Here is a 19726-nt window from a genome sequence, read left to right on the forward strand (position 1 = left end):
AAGAGTTGCAATCAGTATCAGAATGGGTGATTAATAATACATTGGTCTTAAAGGGATACTTCAGGATTTTGGCAATGAGGCCCTTTATCTATATACTTCCCTAGAGTCAGATGAACTTGAGGATGCCATTTTTTATATCTCTGCGTTCAGTTTGAAGGAAGTCACTAACTAGCATTAGCTCAATGACTGTGCTAATGCTAGTTAGCATTGGCTCACGAATTTACTTCCAACTTTCTTTATACTGGACACAGACATAAAAATGGTTTTCACAAGTTCATATAACTCTGGGGAAGTAAATTGCCAAAATCCTGAAGTATCCCTTTAAATATAGCTAAAACTAAAATACTTCTATTGGGTTCAAAACATTCGGTAAGACCTAAACCTCAACTGGAGTTCATAAAGGGTGTGACCATTGAGCAGGTTGAGGAAGCTAAACTCCTAGGTATAACATTAGATGGTAAATTATCATGGTCAAATCATTTACAGACAAAGTTGTTGTGAAGATGGGAAGTGGTCTGTCTGTTTTTGACACAAATCAACTGTACTAGTTGTTCAGGCTCTGGTCTTTTTCCATCTTGATTACTGTCTGGTAATATGGTCACGTTTTGCAAAGAAAGACCTAGCGAAGCTGCAGCTGGCTCAAAACAGAGCAGCATGCCTTGCCCTTAACTGTCGATACAGAACTAAGGTAAAGAACATGCATGCCAGTCTTTCCCAGTTAAGGGGTTGATGAGAGATTATCCACTTCTCTTCTGGTTTTTATGAGAAACTAGATTGTCTGCATAATCAAATAACATTCAGCTCAGATACCCACCACGGGTATCTTCACAGTCCCCAAGTCCAAAATGAATTCACGGCAAAGCAGAGTTTTTTATACTGAGCCATGATCGCATGGAACTCCCTTCAATCTTCAATTACTGAAGCAAAATGACCTTAAATTCAACTCATGTAATGGCGTGAGCTGGGAGGGGACACACGCATGCATATACACACTAACACATCATGCTTTAGTTGTATTGTTTATATTTTTTTGTTGTATTGTATGTATATTGTTGTATTTGACATTTGTGTGACTTTCCTTGTCTATCAGTGTTTGGTTAATTGTCATGTTTTTTTTGTGGACCACAGGAAAAGTAGCTGCTGCTTCTGTAAAAGCTAATGGGGATCCAAATAACAAATATTTTACAAATAAAAGATTTCCCTGAGAACATTGTTTCTTTCCATCATCAAAAACAGGCAAAATATAGGTAACCTAAACTGTTGTTCTGTGGTTGGAGAGAGAGAGGCAGAGAGCGAGGGAAAGAGAGAGACTACACACTACTATGATGACATAGTGCACATAAATAACTTTTGCAATTAAATTCCCATGTACCGAATAAAGAACACAAGTTAAATGAGTTTCCATTGCATTTTCAACTCCACTAATGGTTGTGTAAAAAACAAATGTTGCGTTACAGTATATTCCAAATGTGTCCACTCTGGTCTTGGCACAGGCTCTCTAGCCAACAGCTCACAGATACAGTGCGGGTAGGATAGCCTTGATGATTAGATTATGGACAAAAGATGACGATTCTTTTTATTTGTCAAAAGGCAGCCAAACATCGATCATAAAGTCTCCAGAATAAGACCCGCAATATTTACTGGAAAGGAGTATCAATTACCTTGTGAAGTTCATCATCACATATTTAATCTGTAGCCTAATAAACTGCCTTCTTTCCCAACAAGTCATAGTGAGAGGACCACACAACATGTCATTGTTTGACTCCAAGTTGACTTCGATATGCTGGTTATTATATTCATATTTTTTGCTTAAGAACATTTCCATCGCCATTTCTCACAATTAATTTCACAGACGGACAAAGATCCCACCTTGTCTAGCATGTTTTGCCAGCTTTTGGAAAATTTGCTGTTTCATCAGGCCAGTCGTGATTTTTTTCTTATCCGACATGTACAGTTGAAGTCGGAAGTTTACATACACCTTCAAAATTCCAGACATCTATTCCTAGTAAAAAATGCCCTTTCTTAGGTGAGTTAGCATCACCACTTTATTTTAAGAATGTGAAATGTCAGAATAATAGTAGAGAGAATGATTTATTTCAGCTTTTATTTCTTTCATCACATTCCCAGTGGAACAGAAGTTTACATACACTCAATTAGTAATTGGTTGCATTGCCTTTAAATTGTTTAACTTGGGTGAAACGTTTCGGGTAACCTTCCACAAGCTTCCCACAATAAGTTGGGTGAATTTTGGCCCATTCATCCTGACAGAGCTGATGTAACTGAGTCAGGTTTGTCGGCCTCCTTGCTCGCACATGCTTTTTCAGTTCTGCCCACAGATTTTCTGTAGGATTGAGGTCAGGGCTTTGTGATGGCCACTCCAATACCTTGACTTTGTTGTCCTTAAGCCATTTTGCAAGTATGCTTGGCGTCATTGTCCATTTGGAAGACCGATTTGCGACCAAGCTTTAACTTCTCTGATGTCTAGAGATGTTGCTTCAATATATCCACAATTTTCATCATCATGATGCCATCTATTTTATGAAGTGCACCAGTCCCTCGTGCAGCAAAGCACCCCCACAACATGATGCTGCCACACCCGTTCTTCACGGTTGGTATGGTGTTCTTCGGCTTACAAGCCTCCCCTTTTTTCCTCCAAACATAACTATGGTCATTATGGCCAAACAGTTCTATTTTTGTTTCATCAGACCAGAGGACATTTCTCCAAAAAGTACAATCTTTGTCCCCATGTGCAAACCGTAGTCTGGCTTTTTTTATGGAGGTTTTTGAGCAGTGGCTTCTTCCTTGTTGAGCGGCCTTTCAGGTTATGTCGATATAGGACTCGTTTTTACTGTGGATATAGATACTTTTGTGCCTGTTTCCTCCAGCATCTTCACAAGATCCTTTGCTGTTGTTCTGGGATTAATTTGCACTTTTCGCACCAAAGTACGTTCACCTCTAGGAGACAGAACACATCTCCTTCCTGAGCGGTATGACTGCTGCGTGGTCCCATGGTGTTTATACTTCCATACTATTGTTTGTACAGATGAACGTGGTAACTTCAGGGATCTGGAAATTGCTCCCAAGGATGAACCAGACTTTTGGAGGTCTGCAAATGTTTTTCTGAGGTCGTGGCTGATTTCTTTTGATTTTCCCATGACGTCAAGCAAAGCTTAACTGAGTTTGAAGGTAGGCCTTGAAATACATCCACAGGTACACCTCCAATTGACTCAAATTATGTCAATTAGCCTATCAGAAGCTTCTAAAGCCATGACATAATTTTCTGGAATTTTCCAAGCTGTTTTAAGGCACAGTCAACTTAGTGTATGTAAACGTCTGACCCACTGGATTTGTGATACAGTGAATGATAAGTGAAATAATCTGTCTGTAAACAATTGTTGGAAAAATTATTTGTGTCATGCACAAAGTAGATGTCCTAACCGACTTGCCAAAACTATAGTTTGTTAACAAGACATTTGTGGAGTGGTTGAAACACTTAGATTGGAGTCATTAAAACTAGTTTATGTAAACTTCCGAATTCAGCTGCACTTTACTCGCATACAAAGTTTGGATGGAAACCTGATTATAGTCCCAATGTCACCGGAGAAGGGCGGTGGCATCAGTGGTCCTAATTCAGCACTAACCGACCCCACCTGAGTAGCCTTTCCCTACTGTCCCTAGGGACAGTGATGATCGTGCAGCCCTGAGAAAGACTCTCCCAGAGAATCGATCTGAAACATGAAGACTCAGCAGGGAATTATATGGGAGAGTGGTTTTAGGGAACTAGATCCTTTATAGGGAGGGTTGAGATTTGACTCAGTTCAATAGTAGATCACCAGCTTGTCCTTGGATGTGAACAATTTAAGTTCAAATATGTGATTCGATAACGCTTTACATTAAGTTGCCACTATTACTATGTAACTACACAATAACTGTAGTAACAACATAGTAGTTACATGTGTTAGTATGTAACTACTTGGTAATAAGGTTTAAGCCCTATAAGTTATTACACAATTGGAACAAGGAATGTGTAATTACACATCCACTTGCTGAAGGTTATTCCACATGTGTAATTACTGATGTTATGACACATTTTCTTTTTCCACTATATAACTGTTTTGTAATCGCACATTTTAGACACATGTGAATTACCATGTTAATAACTCAAACCAAAATCTGACATGTAACTACAATTTCCACGACAGGCGCTACAGAGGGTAGTGCGTACGGCCCAGTACATCACTGGGGCCAAGCTTCCTGCCATTCAGGACCTATATACTAGGCGGTGTAAGAGGAAGGCCCAAAAAATTATCAAAGACTCAAGTCACCCAAATCAGACTGTTCTCTCTGCTACCGCACAGCAGTTCCAAAAGGCTTCTTAACAGCTTCTACCCCCAAGCTATAAGAATGCTGAACAGTTCATCAAATGGGGTCCACCTACTCACTGTTTATTATCTATGCATAGTCACTTTACCCCTACCTACATGTACAAATTACCTCGACCAACCTGTACCCCCACACATTGGTACCAGCACCCTCCTGTATATAGCCTTGTTAATATGTAATTACATTTTTTACTTGAGTTTATTTAGTAAATCTTTTCTTAACTCTATTTCTTGAACTGCATTGTTGGTTAAGGGCTTGTAAGTAAGCATTTCATGGTAAGGTCTACACTTGCTGTATTCAGTGAATGTGACAATTAACATTTGGTTTGATTTTCTATTTGTTTATTTCTATGTTTTGAGGTGGCTCAATGGCTAGACCGAATCAATTGTCATATAAGAACAATGTAGTTACATAGGATATACTTGTAATTATCATGTGCAGTGCCTTCAGAAAGTATTCACACCCGTTGCCATTTCCCACATTTTGTTGTGTTACAAGTTGGGATTAAAATTGATTTAATTGTTATTTTTTCTCTCAATGATCTACACAACATACTCTTATGTCAAAGTGGAAGAAAAATGTCTAACATTAGTGAGTCTCTCTTTGAATCTTTCTGGGTAAGTCTAGGAGCTTTGCACAACTGGATTGTATAACACTTGTACATTATTCTTTTTAAAATTCTTCAAGCTCTGTCAAGTTGGTTGTTGATCCATGCTAGACAGCCATTTTAGAGTCTTGCCATAGATTTTGAAGACAATTTAAGTCAAAACTGTAACTAGGCCAGTCAGGAACAATCAATGTCTTGGTAAGCAACTCCTGAATGTCTCCCTGTGTCTGTTGGAAAGCAAACCGAACAAGATATTCCTTTAGGATTTGGCCTAAGCTTAGCTCTATTCCGTTTCTTTTTATTAAAAAAAAAACCTCCCTAATCTTTGCCGATGACAAGCATACCCATAACATGATGCAGTCACCACCATACTTGAAAATATGGTGCGTTGTACTCTGTGATGTGTTGGGTTGGATTTTCCCAGAACATAACACTTTGTATTTAGGACAAAGTTAATTTGTTTGCCACATCTTTTATTGCAGTTTTACTTTAGTGCCTTATTAAAACAGGATGCATGCTTTGAAATTATTTTATTTTGTACAAGCTTTCTTCCTTACACTCTGTCATTTAGGTTAGTATTGAGTAACTACAATGTTGTTGATCCATCCTCAGTTTTCTCACTGCCACTACTCACTACTCTGTACCTGTTTTAAAGTCACCATTGTTCTCATGGTGAAATCCCTGAGCGGTTTACTTCCTCTCGGGCAACTGACTTAGGAAGGACACCTGTATCTTTGTAGTGACTGGATGAATTAATAGACCATCCACAGTGTAATTAATAACTTCACCATGCTCAAAGGGATATTCAATGTCTGCTTTTTTTTACCCATGCTAAAACAGGAAAGGGCCTTCCGCAAACTGTTGCCACAAAGTTGGAAGCACGAAATAATCTAGAATGTTCTATGCTGTATCGTTAAGATTTCCCTTCATTGGAACTAAGGGGCCTAGCCCGAACCAGGATAAACAGCCCCAGACCAATATAGATGGCACAATCCATTCGGGCAGGTAGCGTTCTCCTGGCATCCGCCAAACCCAGATTAGTTCTTCGGAATGTCAGATGGCTTACCGCCCCCCCCCACAGACGACACAATCGCAATCACACTGCTCACTGCCCTAACCCATCTGGACAAGAGAAATACCTATGTAAGAATGCTGTTCATCGACTACAGCTCCACATTTAACACCATAGTACCCTCCAAACTCATCATTAAGCTCGAGACTCTGGGTCTCGACCCCGCCCTGTGCACATGGGTCCTGGACTTTGACGGGATGCCCCCAGGTGGTGAGGGTAGGAAATAACATTCCACCCCGCTGATCCTCAACACTGGGGCCCCACAAGGGTGAGTTCTCAGACCTCTCCTGTACTCCCCGTTCACCCATGACTGCGTGACCACGCACGCCTCAAACTCAAACATCAAGTTTGCAGACGACACTACAGTGGTAGGCTTGGTTACCAACAACGACGAGACGGCCTACCGGGAGGAGGTGAGGGCCCTTGGAGTGTGGTGTCAGGAAAATAACCTCACACTCAACATCAACAAAACAAAGGAGATGACCGTGGACTTCAGGAAAAAGCAGAGGGAACACCCCCCTATCCACATCGACGGGACAGTAGTGGAGAAGGTGGAAAGTTTAAGTTCCTCGGGGTACACATCACAGACAAACAGCGCCTCCTCAACCATCAGGAGGCTGAAGAAATCTGGCTTGTCACCAAAAACACTCAAACTTTTTCAGATGCACAATCGAGAGCATCCTGTCGGGCTGTATTACCGCCTGGTACGGCAATAATTTTGCACACCCAATTTTTCAGTTTCCAATAAATGTCATTCCACTTCATGATTGTGTCCCATTTGTTGTTGATTCTTCACAAAAAAATACATTTTTATATCTTTATGTTTGAAGCCTGAAATGTGGCAAAAGGTCGCAAAGTTCAAGGGGGCCGAATACTTTCGCAAGGCACTGTAAATGTATCACTAGTCACTTTAAACAATGCCACTTTATATAATGTTTACATACCCTACATTACTCATCTCATATGTATATACTGTACTCTATACAATCTACTGCATCTTGCCTATGCCGTTCGGCCATCGCTCATCCATATATGTATATGTGCATATTCTTATTCATTCCTTTACACTTGTGTGTAAAAGGTAGTTGTTGTGAAATTGTTAGATTACTTGTTAGATATTACTGCATGGTCGGAACTAGAAGCACAAGCATTCCGCTACACTCGCATTAACATCTGCTAATCATGTGTATGTGACCAATAAAATTTGATTTGAAGCGTGATTCATCACTCCAGAGAACGCGTTTCCACTGCTCCAGAGTCCAATGGCGGCAAAATGTACACCTCTCCAGCCAATGCTTGGCATTGCGCATGGTGACCTTTGGCTTGTGTGCGGCTGCTAGGCCATGGAAACCTATTTCGTAAAACTCTCGAAGAACAGTTCTTATGCTGATGCAGTTTGAAACTCTGTAGGGAGTGTTGCAATCGAGGACAGGCGATGTGAGCTTGTGTGGTCTACCACTAAGAGCACTTACAGTTGACCGAGGCAGCTCTATCATGGCAGAAATTTGACGAACTGACTTGTTGGAAAGGTGGCATCCTATGACGGTGCTAGGTTGAAAGTCACTGAGCTCTTCAGTAAGGCTACTGCTAATGTTTGTCTATGGAGATTGCATGTCTGTGTGCTTGATTTTATACACCTGTTTTAAAACGGTTTTGGCTGAAATAGCCAAATCAACTCATTTGAAGGAGTGTCCACATACTTTTGTGTATGCGACTCACCACCTGGATTCGGTCTTATGTAGCAAAATGTGAAATTGTGTTTTTTACGTTGGATAAAAGTAGAGACTCAGCACTACAATATGGTATATCATACACTGCATTTGAGGAACAATGGGAAAGTAATTCTGCTATGAAAGTTGATCAACTTGTAAACTCACTTTTGATAAAATTGCCTTTGAATGTTTTGGTATCTAGTGAAGAGCTCTTCTTTGTCTACACCCATTCGAGCATCGTTCACACCCTCTTAAGCATCACCCATCTCGTTTCGCTCTTGTGTTTACTGTTGCTTACTGACACCGGCAATATTCAACAGGTGGTGTACACACTTCACGTAATGTTAGCTAACGAGCCAGCCAGCTAAAGTTAGCTAGTTAAACAACAATGAACAAAGTGCCAACAATGAACAAAGTGCCAACAATGTCTAACATACTCTAACTAGAATTGCAAATGGCTCTGGGAAACAAATAATAACGTCAGCTAGGGAGCCAGCCAGCTAACATTAGCTAGCTTGCTAACAGATGTAATGCGGAGACATGTGTTTTCTCCATCTCTTTAGCTATCATACTCTAATTCCACTGATTTCAAAACTCGGTCCTCCAGAAAGTGGAGAACAACACTTATGCAGCTCCACTACACAATACAATTTTTTTAAAGCCGCGTTCGACAGGATTACCAACACAGACTTACCAGCTCAAATAAACAGCAGCCTTCAATATGACAGACCAATCCTCTCTCCTCATGTCCAGCCCACTCATTATCTCAGTCAATCATGGCTAGGGGGAAGGTTGCCAACTTTTTCTGTGGCTTAAGCAAAATGGCTTGTAATTTAACAATTTTATTCAAATTTACAGATGGCATACAAGTTTGTTGTTAAGGCACATGAAATTTGTTTGAGAAGGCATTTCGCCCCAAAAACGCATTTTGATTAAAACATTTTTTTTTAACATTCAAACGACCCTGTGAAGTCGTGACTTGCGGCATATGCCTAGCTTCACAAAATCGGGTCACATATACAGTGCCTTGCGAAAGTATTCGGCCCCCTTGAACTTTGCGACCTTTTGCCACATTTCAGGCTTCAAACATAAAGATATAAAACTGTATTTTTTTGTGAAGAATCAACAACAAGTGGGACACAATCATGAAGTGGAACGACATTTATTGGATATTTCTAACTTTTTTAACAAATCAAAAACGGAAAAATTGGGCGTGCAAAATTATTCAGCCCCCTTAAGTTAATACTTTGTAGCGCCACCTTTTGCTGCGATTACAGCTGTAAGTCGCTTGGGGTATGTCTCTATCAGTTTTGCACATCGAGAGACTGACATTTTTTCCCATTCCTCCTTGCAAAACAGCTCAAGCTCAGTGAGGTTGGATGGAGAGCATTTGTGAACAGCAGCTTTCAGTTCTTTCCACAGATTCTCGATTGGATTCAGGTCTGGACTTTGACTTGGCCATTCTAACACCTGGATATGTCTATTTTTGAACCATTCCATTGTAGATTTTGCTTTATGTTTTGGATCATTGTCTTGTTGGAAGACAAATCTCCGTCCCAGTCTCAGGTCTTTTGCAGACTCCATCAGGTTTTCTTCCAGAATGGTCCTGTATTTGGCTCCATCCATCTTCTCATCAATTTTAACCATCTTCCCTGTCCCTGCTGAAGAAAATCAGGCCCAAACCATGATGCTGCCACCACCATGTTTGACAGTGGGGATGGTGTGTTCAGCTGTGTTTTTTTATGCCAAACATAACGTTTTGCATTGTTGCCAAAAAGTTCAATTTTGGTTTCATCTGACCAGAGCACCTTCTTCCACATGTTTGGTGTGTCTGGCTTGTGGCAAACTTTAAACAACACTTTTTATGGATATCTTTAAGAAATGGCTTTCTTCTTGCCACTCTTCCATAAAGGCCAGATTTGTGCAATATACGACTGATTGTTGTCCTATGGACAGAGTCTCCCACCTCAGCTGTAGATCTCTGCAGTTCATCCAGAGTGATCATGGGCCTCTTGGCTGCATCTCTGATCAGTCTTCTCCTTGTATGAGCTGAAAGTTTAGAGGGACGGCCAGGTCTTGGTAGATTTGCAGTGGTCTGATACTCCTTCCATTTCAATATTATCGCTTGCACAGTGCTCCTTGGGATGTTTAAAGCTTGGGAAATCTTTTTGTATCCAAATCCGGCTTTAAACTTCTTCACAACAGTATCTCGGACCTGCCTGGTGTGTTCCTTGTTCTTCATGATGCTCTCTGCGCTTTTAACGGACCTCTGAGACTATCACAGTGCAGGTGCATTTATACGGAGACTTGATTACACACAGGTGGATTGTATTTATCATCATTAGTCATTTAGGTCAACATTGGATCATTCAGAGATCCTCACTGAACTTCTGGAGAGAGTTTGCTGCACTGAAAGTAAAGGGGCTGAATAATTTTGCACGCCCAATTTTTCAGTTTTTGATTGTTAAAAAAGTTAGAAATATCCAATAAATGTCGTCCCACTTCATGATTGTGTCCCACTTGTTGTTGATTCTTCACAAAAAAATACAGTTTTATATCTTTATGTTTGAAGCCTGAAATGTGGCAAAAGGTCGCAAAGTTCAAGGGGGCCGAATACTTTCGCAAGGCACTGTATAGTGTATATTTTACTCTGTTTGAGTGGACTGCCACATCCCTAAAATTGCCGTGTGACTGCTCCTCCAAAATGTTATTGTGGGGAAAACAAAGTGACCGCTGCTTTCTCTTGGCCAGAGTTCAGATTATGACACTTGGAAAGCTGCTATCCTTCGGGCTTACGAGTTGGTCCCAGAGGCGTACGGACAACAGTTCCGTAAATTACAAAAGATAGAATCCAAAAGCCGTGCTGAGATTGCAAGGGAACAAGCGTGTCTTTCTGATCGGTGGTGTGGTTCTCAAAAGGTCAACGACGTTGAGGATTTAAAAGACACTCGTAATTCTCGAGAAGTTAAAAAATTGCCTTCACGAAAGGGTTTCTACCTACATTTATGAGCACAAGGATCTCACTCTTGAAAAAGCAGCAGCTCTGGCAGATGAGTGTGTGTTGGCACATAAAACTACCTTCACAAACAATGCACACAGTAGTTATCCCTACGCATAAAAGCAATTCAGAGACGTCACCTCCAAAAGGTTTCGTTCCTTTTCTACAGTCCCCAAAGAAAGATCGACAGAACAGTTTTTTGTATATGCCAGTTTGTTATTATTACCTTGAGAAAGGATACATTGTCTCTGTGTCCTAAGTTGAAACAGAAAAATGAGACCGAAAAAAATCATTTTCTTCTTGTGGGAGCCTACACAAGATTTTGTATCAACTTTGTCTGAGACACTTCAGCAACTGGTTACAGTGTGTTAGTACAAGGCGTGGAGATGGGTTGCATGGAAGTTCCTTTTTATAATGTGGAACTCAAGTCTGATCTTGTTTCTGGTTCCTTTGTCGTTGGAGTGAATCCTAGCCTACCAATGAAGGGGCCCATTTATTTTGGAAAATGATTTGGCTGGGGGGAAGGTCGTGCCAAATCCTGTAGTTTGTAAGGAACCCTGAGTAGAGGAACTTGATGGGTTATCAGAAAAGTACCCTAGAGTGTTCCCAATGTGTGCCGTTACATGCTATGTCCAAGAAAGTTGCCGGGAGAAAGTCTAGTGTTGAGGAACATGTCAGCGATCCCACAATGGTCGATCTGTCTGAGACGTTTATGGGTGATCCTGATGTTAGTAAATCTCCTGAATTGACTTTTCCTTTGAAAACCCCAAAGGTGAGTGAGTTTGTAGGACCACTGAAGGAAGTGAGTTCCTACAGTTGACACTTCGATGTCTAGGAAGCAGCTGATTTCTGAACAGAGTAAAGATGTTTTCATCTCCCCTTTCTGCTGAGATACGTCCGGAGGAAGAGTTTGATGAAGTTTGTGGGGTATACTTAGACAGAGATGGTGTTCTAATGAGGAAATTGCATTCTCGTGCCACTTCTGGGCAAGGCAATTGGGCCAGTGTATCTCAAATTGATGATCCAGTTACGCTTCGACGAGTTACTGAGGATGGCTCACAATTTATTTTAACGGCACATATATTTGGTGTCTTAAGGGGGAAGATGTTACAGGCTTAGATTTTTCCATTTATATTTTGAGGTTGGACGTTAGGTATCACCTCGTTTGTCAATTGGCGTCATCTCGTTAGTTGGAAGGTGTTTCACCTGTGCTGGCCCAGGTGATATTTAAGAGTGGCTGGCCCAGTGCTGCAGTTGTCTTGAGAGATGTGGAGCGTTAACACCTTTAGTTAGCGCTCCCTATTTGAGTTCTAGACAAACAATCCTTTATCTGATCATCTCTCTTTTTTTGTTGTTATTCTTCACTTTTTGTATTTCTTCCTGTTTTTTATGTTTGGTGTGGGTTTTTCTTTTGTTTGACTCTTCTTGGGCAAATTTATTGGGTGCTCATGGTGGGGGTGTTTTAGGTCCCAGTTGTTGTTGCTAGTCAACTTTCAATGGACACCCCTATGAGTGGGATCAGTTTATGGAACCATTCAACTAATCTTCAAACCATCGTATTCTACTACTCTCATCGCCCCACTGAGAGCTATCGATACAACTGGCTAGCCTATTTTCAAAGAATCATCTTCCAGAGCGAGTGGAAGCGGAGTGTCTTCTGTAGTTCTTTTCAGGACTACACGACGGATTGCCGGTTGCCAGGCGAAGGCAGTTGAGAGCAACAGTAGAAGAGATGGGTGGGGACCCCTTTTGGACAATCAGAGTATTACAAGTGTGCCGCGGAAAGGGCCAACCAAACCCCTTTCCAAGAAGGCTTGGTTCTGACAGAGATACCCAAGGCATTTACACATACAGTGCCTTGCAAAAGTCTTCATCCCCTTTGGCATTTTTACTATTTTGTTGCATTACAACTTGTAACATAAATTGATTTTTATTTGGATTTTATGCAATGGACATACACAAAATAGTCCAAATTGGTGAAGTGAAATGAAAAAAATAACTTGCTTCAAAAAATTGTAAAATAATTTAAAACTGAAAAGTGGTGCATGCATATGTATTCACCTCCTTTGCTATGAAGCTCCTAAATAAGATCTGGTGTAACCAATTACCTTCAGAAGTCACATAATTAGTTAAATAAAGTCCACCTGTGTGCAATCAAAGTTTCACATGATCTGTCATTATCTCAGTATATGTACACCTGTTCTGAAAGGCCCAAGTGTCTGCAACCCCACTAAGCGAGGGGCACCACCAAGCAAGCGGCACTATGAAGACCAGGGTGCTCTCCAAACTGGCCAGGGGCTAAGTTGTGGAGAAGTACAGGTCAGGGTTGGGTTATAAAAAATATCTGAAACTTGGAATATCCCAAGGAGCACCATTAAATCCATTATTATAAAATGGAAAGAATGAGGCACAACAACAAAGCTGCCAAGAGAGGGCCGCCCACCCAATCTCACGGACCAGGCAAGGAGGGCATTAATCAGAGAGGATAAAAGAGAATAAAGATAACCCCGAAGGAGCTGCAAAGCTCCACAGTGGAAATTGGAGTGTCTGTCCATAGGACCACTTTAAGCCGTACCCTCCACAGAGCTGGGCTTTATGGAAAAGTGGCCAGAAAAATGCCATTCCTTAAAGAAAATAATCAAACACGTTTGGTGTTCGCCAAAAGGCATGTGGGAGACTCCCCAAACATATGGAAGAAGGTACTCTGGTCAGATGAGACTAAAATGTGCTTTTTGGCCATCAAGACAACGCTATGTCTGGCACAAACCCAACGCCTCTCATTACCCTGAGAACACCATCCCCACAGTGAAGCATGGTGGTGGTAGCATCATTCTGTGGGGATGTTTTTCTTCGGTAGGGACTGGGAAACTGGTCAGAGTTGAAGGAATGACGGATGGCATTAAATACAGGGAAATTCTTGAGGGAATCCTATTTCAGTCTTCGAGATTTGAGACTGGGACGGATGTTCACCTTCCAGCAGGACAATGACCCTAAGCATACTGTTAAAGCAACACTCGAGGGGTTTAAGGGGAAACATTTAAATGTCTTGGAATGGCCTAGTCAATGCTCAGACCTCAATCCAATTGAGAATCTGTGGTATGCCTTAAAGATTGCTGTACACCAACGGAACCCATCCAACTTGGAGCTGGAGCAGTTCTGCCTTGAAGAATGGGCTAAAATCCTAGTGGCTTGATGTGCCAAGCTTATAGAGACATACCTCAAGAGACTTGCAGCTGTAATTGCTGCAGAAGGTGGCTCTACAAAGTATTGACTTTGGGGGTGAATAGTTATGCACGCTCAAGTTCAGTTTTTTGTCATATTTCTTGTTTGTCTCACAATAAAAAATATTTAGCATCTTCAAAGTGGTAGGCATGTTGTGGTAATCAAATGATACAAAATATCTACACTGCTCAAAAAAATAAAGGGAACACTTAAACAACACAATGTAACTCCAAGTCAATCACACTTCTGTGAAATCAAACTGTCCACTTAGGAAGCAACACTGATTGACAATAAATTTCACATGCTGTTGTGCAAATGGAATAGACAACAGGTGGAAATTATAGGCAATTAGCAAGACAACCCCAATAAAGGAGTGGTTCTGCAGGTGGTGACCACAGACCACTTCTCAGTTCCTATGCTTCCTGGCTGATGTTTTGGTCACTTTTGTATGCTGGCGGTGCTTTCACTCTGGTGGTAGCATAAGACGGAGTCTACAACCCACACAAGTGGCTCAGGTAGTGCAGCTAATCCAGGATGGCATATCAATGCGAGCTGTGGCAAGAAGGTTTGCTGTGTCTGTCAGCATAGTGTCCAAAGCATGGAGACGCTACCAGGAGACAGGCCAGTACATCAGGAGACGTGGAGGGGGTCGTAGGAGGGCAACAACCCAGCAGCAGGACCGCTACCTCCGCCTTTGTGCAAGGAGGAGCAGGAGGAGCACTGCCAGAGCCCTGCAAAATGACCTCCAGCAGGCCACAAATGTGCATGTGTCTGCTCAAACGGTCAGAAACAGACTTCATGAGGGTGGTATGAGGGCCCGACGTCCACAGGTGGGGGTTGTGCTTACAGCCCAACACAGTGCAGGACGTTTGGCATTTGCCAGAGAACACTAAGATTGGCAAATTTGCTGGCGCCCTGTGCTCTTCACAGATGAAAGCAGGTTCACACTGAGGACGTGACAGAGTCTGGAGACGCTGTGGAGAACGTTCTGCTGCCTGCAACATCCTCCAGCATGACCGGTTTGGCGGTGGGTCAGTCATGGTGTGGGGTGGCATTTCTTTGGGCGGCCGCAGAGCCCTCCATGTGCTCACCAGAGATAGCCTGACTGCCATTAGGTACCGAGATGAGATCCTCAGACCCCTTGTGAGACCATATGCTGGTGTGGTTGGCCCTGGGTTCCTCCTAATGCAAGACAGTGCTAGACCTCATGTGGCTGGAGTGTGTCAGCAGTTCCTGCAAGAGGAAGGCATTGATGCTATGGACTGGCCTGCCCGTTCCCCAGACCTGAATCCAATTGAGCACATCTGGGACATTATGTCTCGCTCCATCCACCAACGCCACGTTGCACCACAGACTGTCCAGGAGTTGGCGGATGCTTTAGTCCAGGTCTGGGAGGAGATCCTTTAGGAGACCATCCGCCACCTCATCAGGAGCATGCCCAGGCGTTGTAGGGAGGTCATACAGGCACGTGGAGGCCACACACACTACTGAGCCTCATTTTGACTTGTTTGAAGGACATTACATCAAAGTTGGATCAGCCTGTAGTGTGGTTTTCCACTTTAATTTTGTGTGTCACTCCAAATCCAGACCTCCATGGGTTGATAAATTGAATTTCCATGGATAATTTGTGTGTGATTTCATTGTCAGCACATTCACCTATGTAAAGAAAAAAATATTTAATAAGAATATTTCATTCATTCAGATCTAGGATGTGTTATTTTAGTGTTCCATTTATTTTTTTGAGCAGTGTATTTTAAAATCCAGGTTGTAAAGGCAACAAAATAGGAAAAATCCCAAGGCGGTAAATTCTTTCGAAAGCCACTGTAATTACATTCATGATTTCTTACTCCAAATGGGCGGCAGTTTGTGTGCAAAGTATATGATTACTGTGAGAGTAGTTTCTAAATGTACCATAGTATTATGTCTCTGCCCCTCTCTCCATCTCTCTCTCTTCATCTCCTTTGTAATAAGCCACCATATTGTCAGTCCGCTAGGGCCTGTTTTTTATGCATTACCTGTGTTACCATTTACTGTAGTTATTTAGTAAATAAATAATTACACCAATTTGTGTAGTACTGCATCAAGGAAGGCTGGGTTTTTTGCAGATGCAGGAGGTTACGACTGTTCAAAATGATATGATACGAGGTTATAATTAATATGTTGACTGTTTTATGGATGTGATAGGTAAAGACCTTTAGTCTTTAATTCAGGAGATGGTAACTCTTTAAATAACGGCTCTCGTGCTGCCCCCCAATCCTAATGAGTTAATTGTTACATGATTAATTTAATCAGGTAACAATTAAACATAGTTAGTTGACTAAATAAATAACAGTCATTAGATAAGGGCGGCAGGGTAGACTAGTGGTTAAAGTGTTGGAGTAGGAACCAGAAGGTTGCAAGTTCAAATCCCTGTGCTGACATGGTACAAATCTGTTGTTCTGCCCCAAACAGGCAGTTAACCCACTGCTCCTAGGCTGTCATTGAAAATAAGAATTTGTTCTTAACTGACTTGCCTAGTTAAATGAAGGTAAAAAAGATGAATGAAAGTAAAGTCATGACAGTAGCCAGTATGTAAAACAATCACATATTAAAAAAAATACACAAGTGAACACTTTCAAAATAGCCACTATCCACTAACACTACTGCCCATGCACACGTTCTTATTCTGAAAACTGGAAAGAATCTACCTGTGTAGTCTACCTGCTATTAATTATAGTCACCCAAACCATTCTGTAATTTCATTTGACTCTGCTGATAAAGCTATGTTGACACTATTCTTTTAATACTGCAATGTGGTTTCGATTGAGTCGCGTCCCTAAGACTTATTGAGATAGGGTGCCAAGAACCATCCCACACAAAAGCACATTGTGTCACGTTTGTCATAAGGATCAGACCAAGGCACAGCGTGGTATGAGTACATTCTCTTTTTAATGAATGAACAAAAACAACAAACAACCAAATGAAACGTGAAGCTATACAAACTAGTGCTGACAGGCAACCAAACATAGACAAGATCTCACAACTAACAATGGGGAAAATGGCTACCTAAACATGATCCCCAATCAGAGACAACGACAAACAGCTGTCTATGATTGGGAACCATACCAGGCTATCATAGACATACAAAACCCCTAGATGACAGAAACCCTAGACATACAACAACTAGAGTACCCACCCTAGTCACACCCTGACCTAACCAAAATATATAGAATAACAGAGAATCTAAGGTCAGGGCGTGACACATTGTTGAATGCCAACTGTCTCGGTGAGTTAGTAATCCTTGGATGGCACACTTTCCCTACGGACCCTAGTCAAAGGTAGTGCACTACTGTATACAGAGAATAGGGAGCCACATATGACGTGCCTTTGTCAAACAAGATGAAAAAAAAGAAAGAACTCAATGGTAGGGCCTTACTCCTTGTATGATATGCTATTTATCTAATGGAGTCACATTTTCTCCTCTGATGTACTGGCTCCCTAACTCTAAAGTCCCTCTATTAGCTTGACTTTAGTTGTCTAAGCATTGAGAGTAGCAAGTTATTCATGCTCTATTTTCAAATCAAATGGGAGACAGTCGGACAGAACATTCTCAATTTTAAAGGCCCAGGGAACGTTCTAAATTGGTTTGATTTCTACTGACCCTCTGCAGTCTATTGCATAATTTTTTTCTTCCATTCGTGCCACTGAGTGTAGAGAAAGACGGAAAAATGGAACCTGGCACTGATTCGATTCAACATAAAAAAAATTGCTGGGGGGGGATAGAGATACAGCATGTGTGCGCACGAGCGTGTGTGTCAGATATAACGAGATCTGTCTCTATCACTACTGTAAATCCCAGAGGTAGAAACATCTCTGTCCACACAAAGGAACTGCATTGTGGGAAGAGTAATCTAGGATCTACATATGTAATTGGTTTCCGTGGTGGAGGCAGTCATTGTGAATGATGTTTGGCGTCCTTGGGGTCTTGGCTACTGTTGCTATTAGTGAGATAGTGAACCAAAGTGGAAGCCTTGAAGTACAATGCCTTTGAGGTGCATCACTGATTTACAGCCTGCATGTGTTTGCTAATACGGGCTTGCAGCGGCCCACCAGAAACCCAGGGCTGGCTGACATTTGAACACAAGCCATATCAGCTATTGTGAATGTAGATTATTTATGCGTTTTTGTTTATTCTGCAGTGGGTAGGGGGGTGTAGAAGCATTTTTTGATTCATATTTCAATTAAATGTTATGGGCATATTGTAGAATCGACATAATAGAAATGATGCCTCTAGTTCTGATGCTATAAAACCAGGGGTCAGATTCAGCCAAACTCATTCTACAAAAACCCTGAGCTGTGGAATATCACAAAATACTAATGCTGCAAAAAGGCCCCATTTCACTTGAATCAAAATGAGTTATTTGTAAACATGTGAATATTGTTTTTATGCAAATTTCAGAATATCTACACGAAAATCTGTAGCCAATTGAATGGAAACCTAGCCACTGACAAGGATTTTATGCTGGGTGTTGAGATGCGTTAGCCTTCTTACTGTAACCAGAGAGAGAGAGAGAGAGAGTGAGAGCGCGAGCGAGTACCTAGCACAACTGACTCAACTGCTCAACTAATCACCAAGATGAATTAGGTGTGCTTGTACTCTAACAGAACATAAGTGGAACGGCTACGGCACTGAAGGAGAAATTTGGGGGAAATGGCAGCATGACATACACAGGTGCTCTTTACTCCAGTTGTCTCAACATGTGACTGACCTTGTCTCTCTGCTGTGTGTTTGGCAGGGCCGGCATCGAAGATCATCTCCCCCAAGCAGGACTGTGAGGAGCGCCAGAAGGACAAACTGGGCACCGACAAGGGCAGCGAGAGCGGCACCTCCCTCAACGAACTCTCCACCTCCAGCTCCGAGACCCACTCTGAGGCCACCTCGCCCCAGGACGGCCCCAACTTGGGTGGGGGAGGCGGCGGGGGATCCATGGCCCCCTGCGGAGCCCTCCAGTCTGTCTCTCGGCAGCCCAGCACCCTCACCCTTGGGCGGCCCTCCAAGAAGGGCTCGTCAGTGCAGTGGATGCAGCTGCCAGATAAGCGACGCAACAGCGAGCTCTTCCAGTCGCTGATGGGGCGTGAGGGCGGCCTGAGCAGGAAGAAGAACACGGAGAGACCCAGCGCAGAGGAAGAGATGAAGCAGTGCATACAGGACTTTAACAACATCAAAATCCCACAGGCTTTCCCCGAGCGCAAGCGGCAGTGGCAGTCCGAACTACTCCAAAAGTACGGTCTATAGGGACCCTTTTCTATCACCATGCCACAAGCAGTAGTCATTTAATTTGGATTCCCTCCATTTGGCTGGTTTTAAGTGCTATGATTCATTCTAAAATGTCTTCCAGTTCAAATGAAGTTAAAAGGATGATCAACAAACTGTTTTTGTGAGGGGAGGCACAAGGTTAGTAAGCACATGCATTTCTGGGGCACATGTTAAAAGAAGCACAGCAGAACTCCCCTTTACCGGTATGTTGTCTCTTCAGTTCTAGATTGCATTGGAGATTACGTTTGAAACAATATGCCTATGTGAACAGTATATGACTACTGTACATTTGTCCAGTTTATTAGGTACACCACCCCGTTCACAAAAATGGTTCGCTCCTACAGACAGCGAGTCAGGTGGCTGTGGCATGCTATATAAAGCATGCAGACATGCAAAGAGGCATTCAGTTACTGTTCGACTGACTGTTAGAATGGGC

The 19726-nt window shown here is 42.1% G+C and overlaps 1 protein-coding gene across 2 annotated transcripts in view; it reads left to right on the plus strand.

Moving 5' to 3' along the window:
* LOC139390781 (BTB/POZ domain-containing protein KCTD8-like) overlaps positions 1 to 19333 on the plus strand; it is a 61920-nt gene extending 42587 nt beyond the window's left edge. Inside the window, exons 2-3 of one of the 2 annotated variants that reach the window (XM_071138150.1) lie at positions 18770 to 18937; positions 18977 to 19333. In XM_071138150.1, the coding sequence (XP_070994251.1) occupies positions 18770 to 18937; positions 18977 to 19269 (461 nt within the window). In that variant the 3' untranslated portion in view covers positions 19270 to 19333. Of the gene's footprint in view, positions 1 to 18769 lie in introns of both variants that reach the window. The other variant, XM_071138149.1, reaches the window with a different exon arrangement.
* Positions 19334 to 19726: the final 393 nt, after the last annotated feature.

Source organism: Oncorhynchus clarkii, chromosome 31 (assembly GCF_045791955.1).
Source record: "Oncorhynchus clarkii lewisi isolate Uvic-CL-2024 chromosome 31, UVic_Ocla_1.0, whole genome shotgun sequence".
Classification (NCBI taxonomy): Eukaryota; Metazoa; Chordata; class Actinopteri; order Salmoniformes; family Salmonidae; genus Oncorhynchus; species Oncorhynchus clarkii.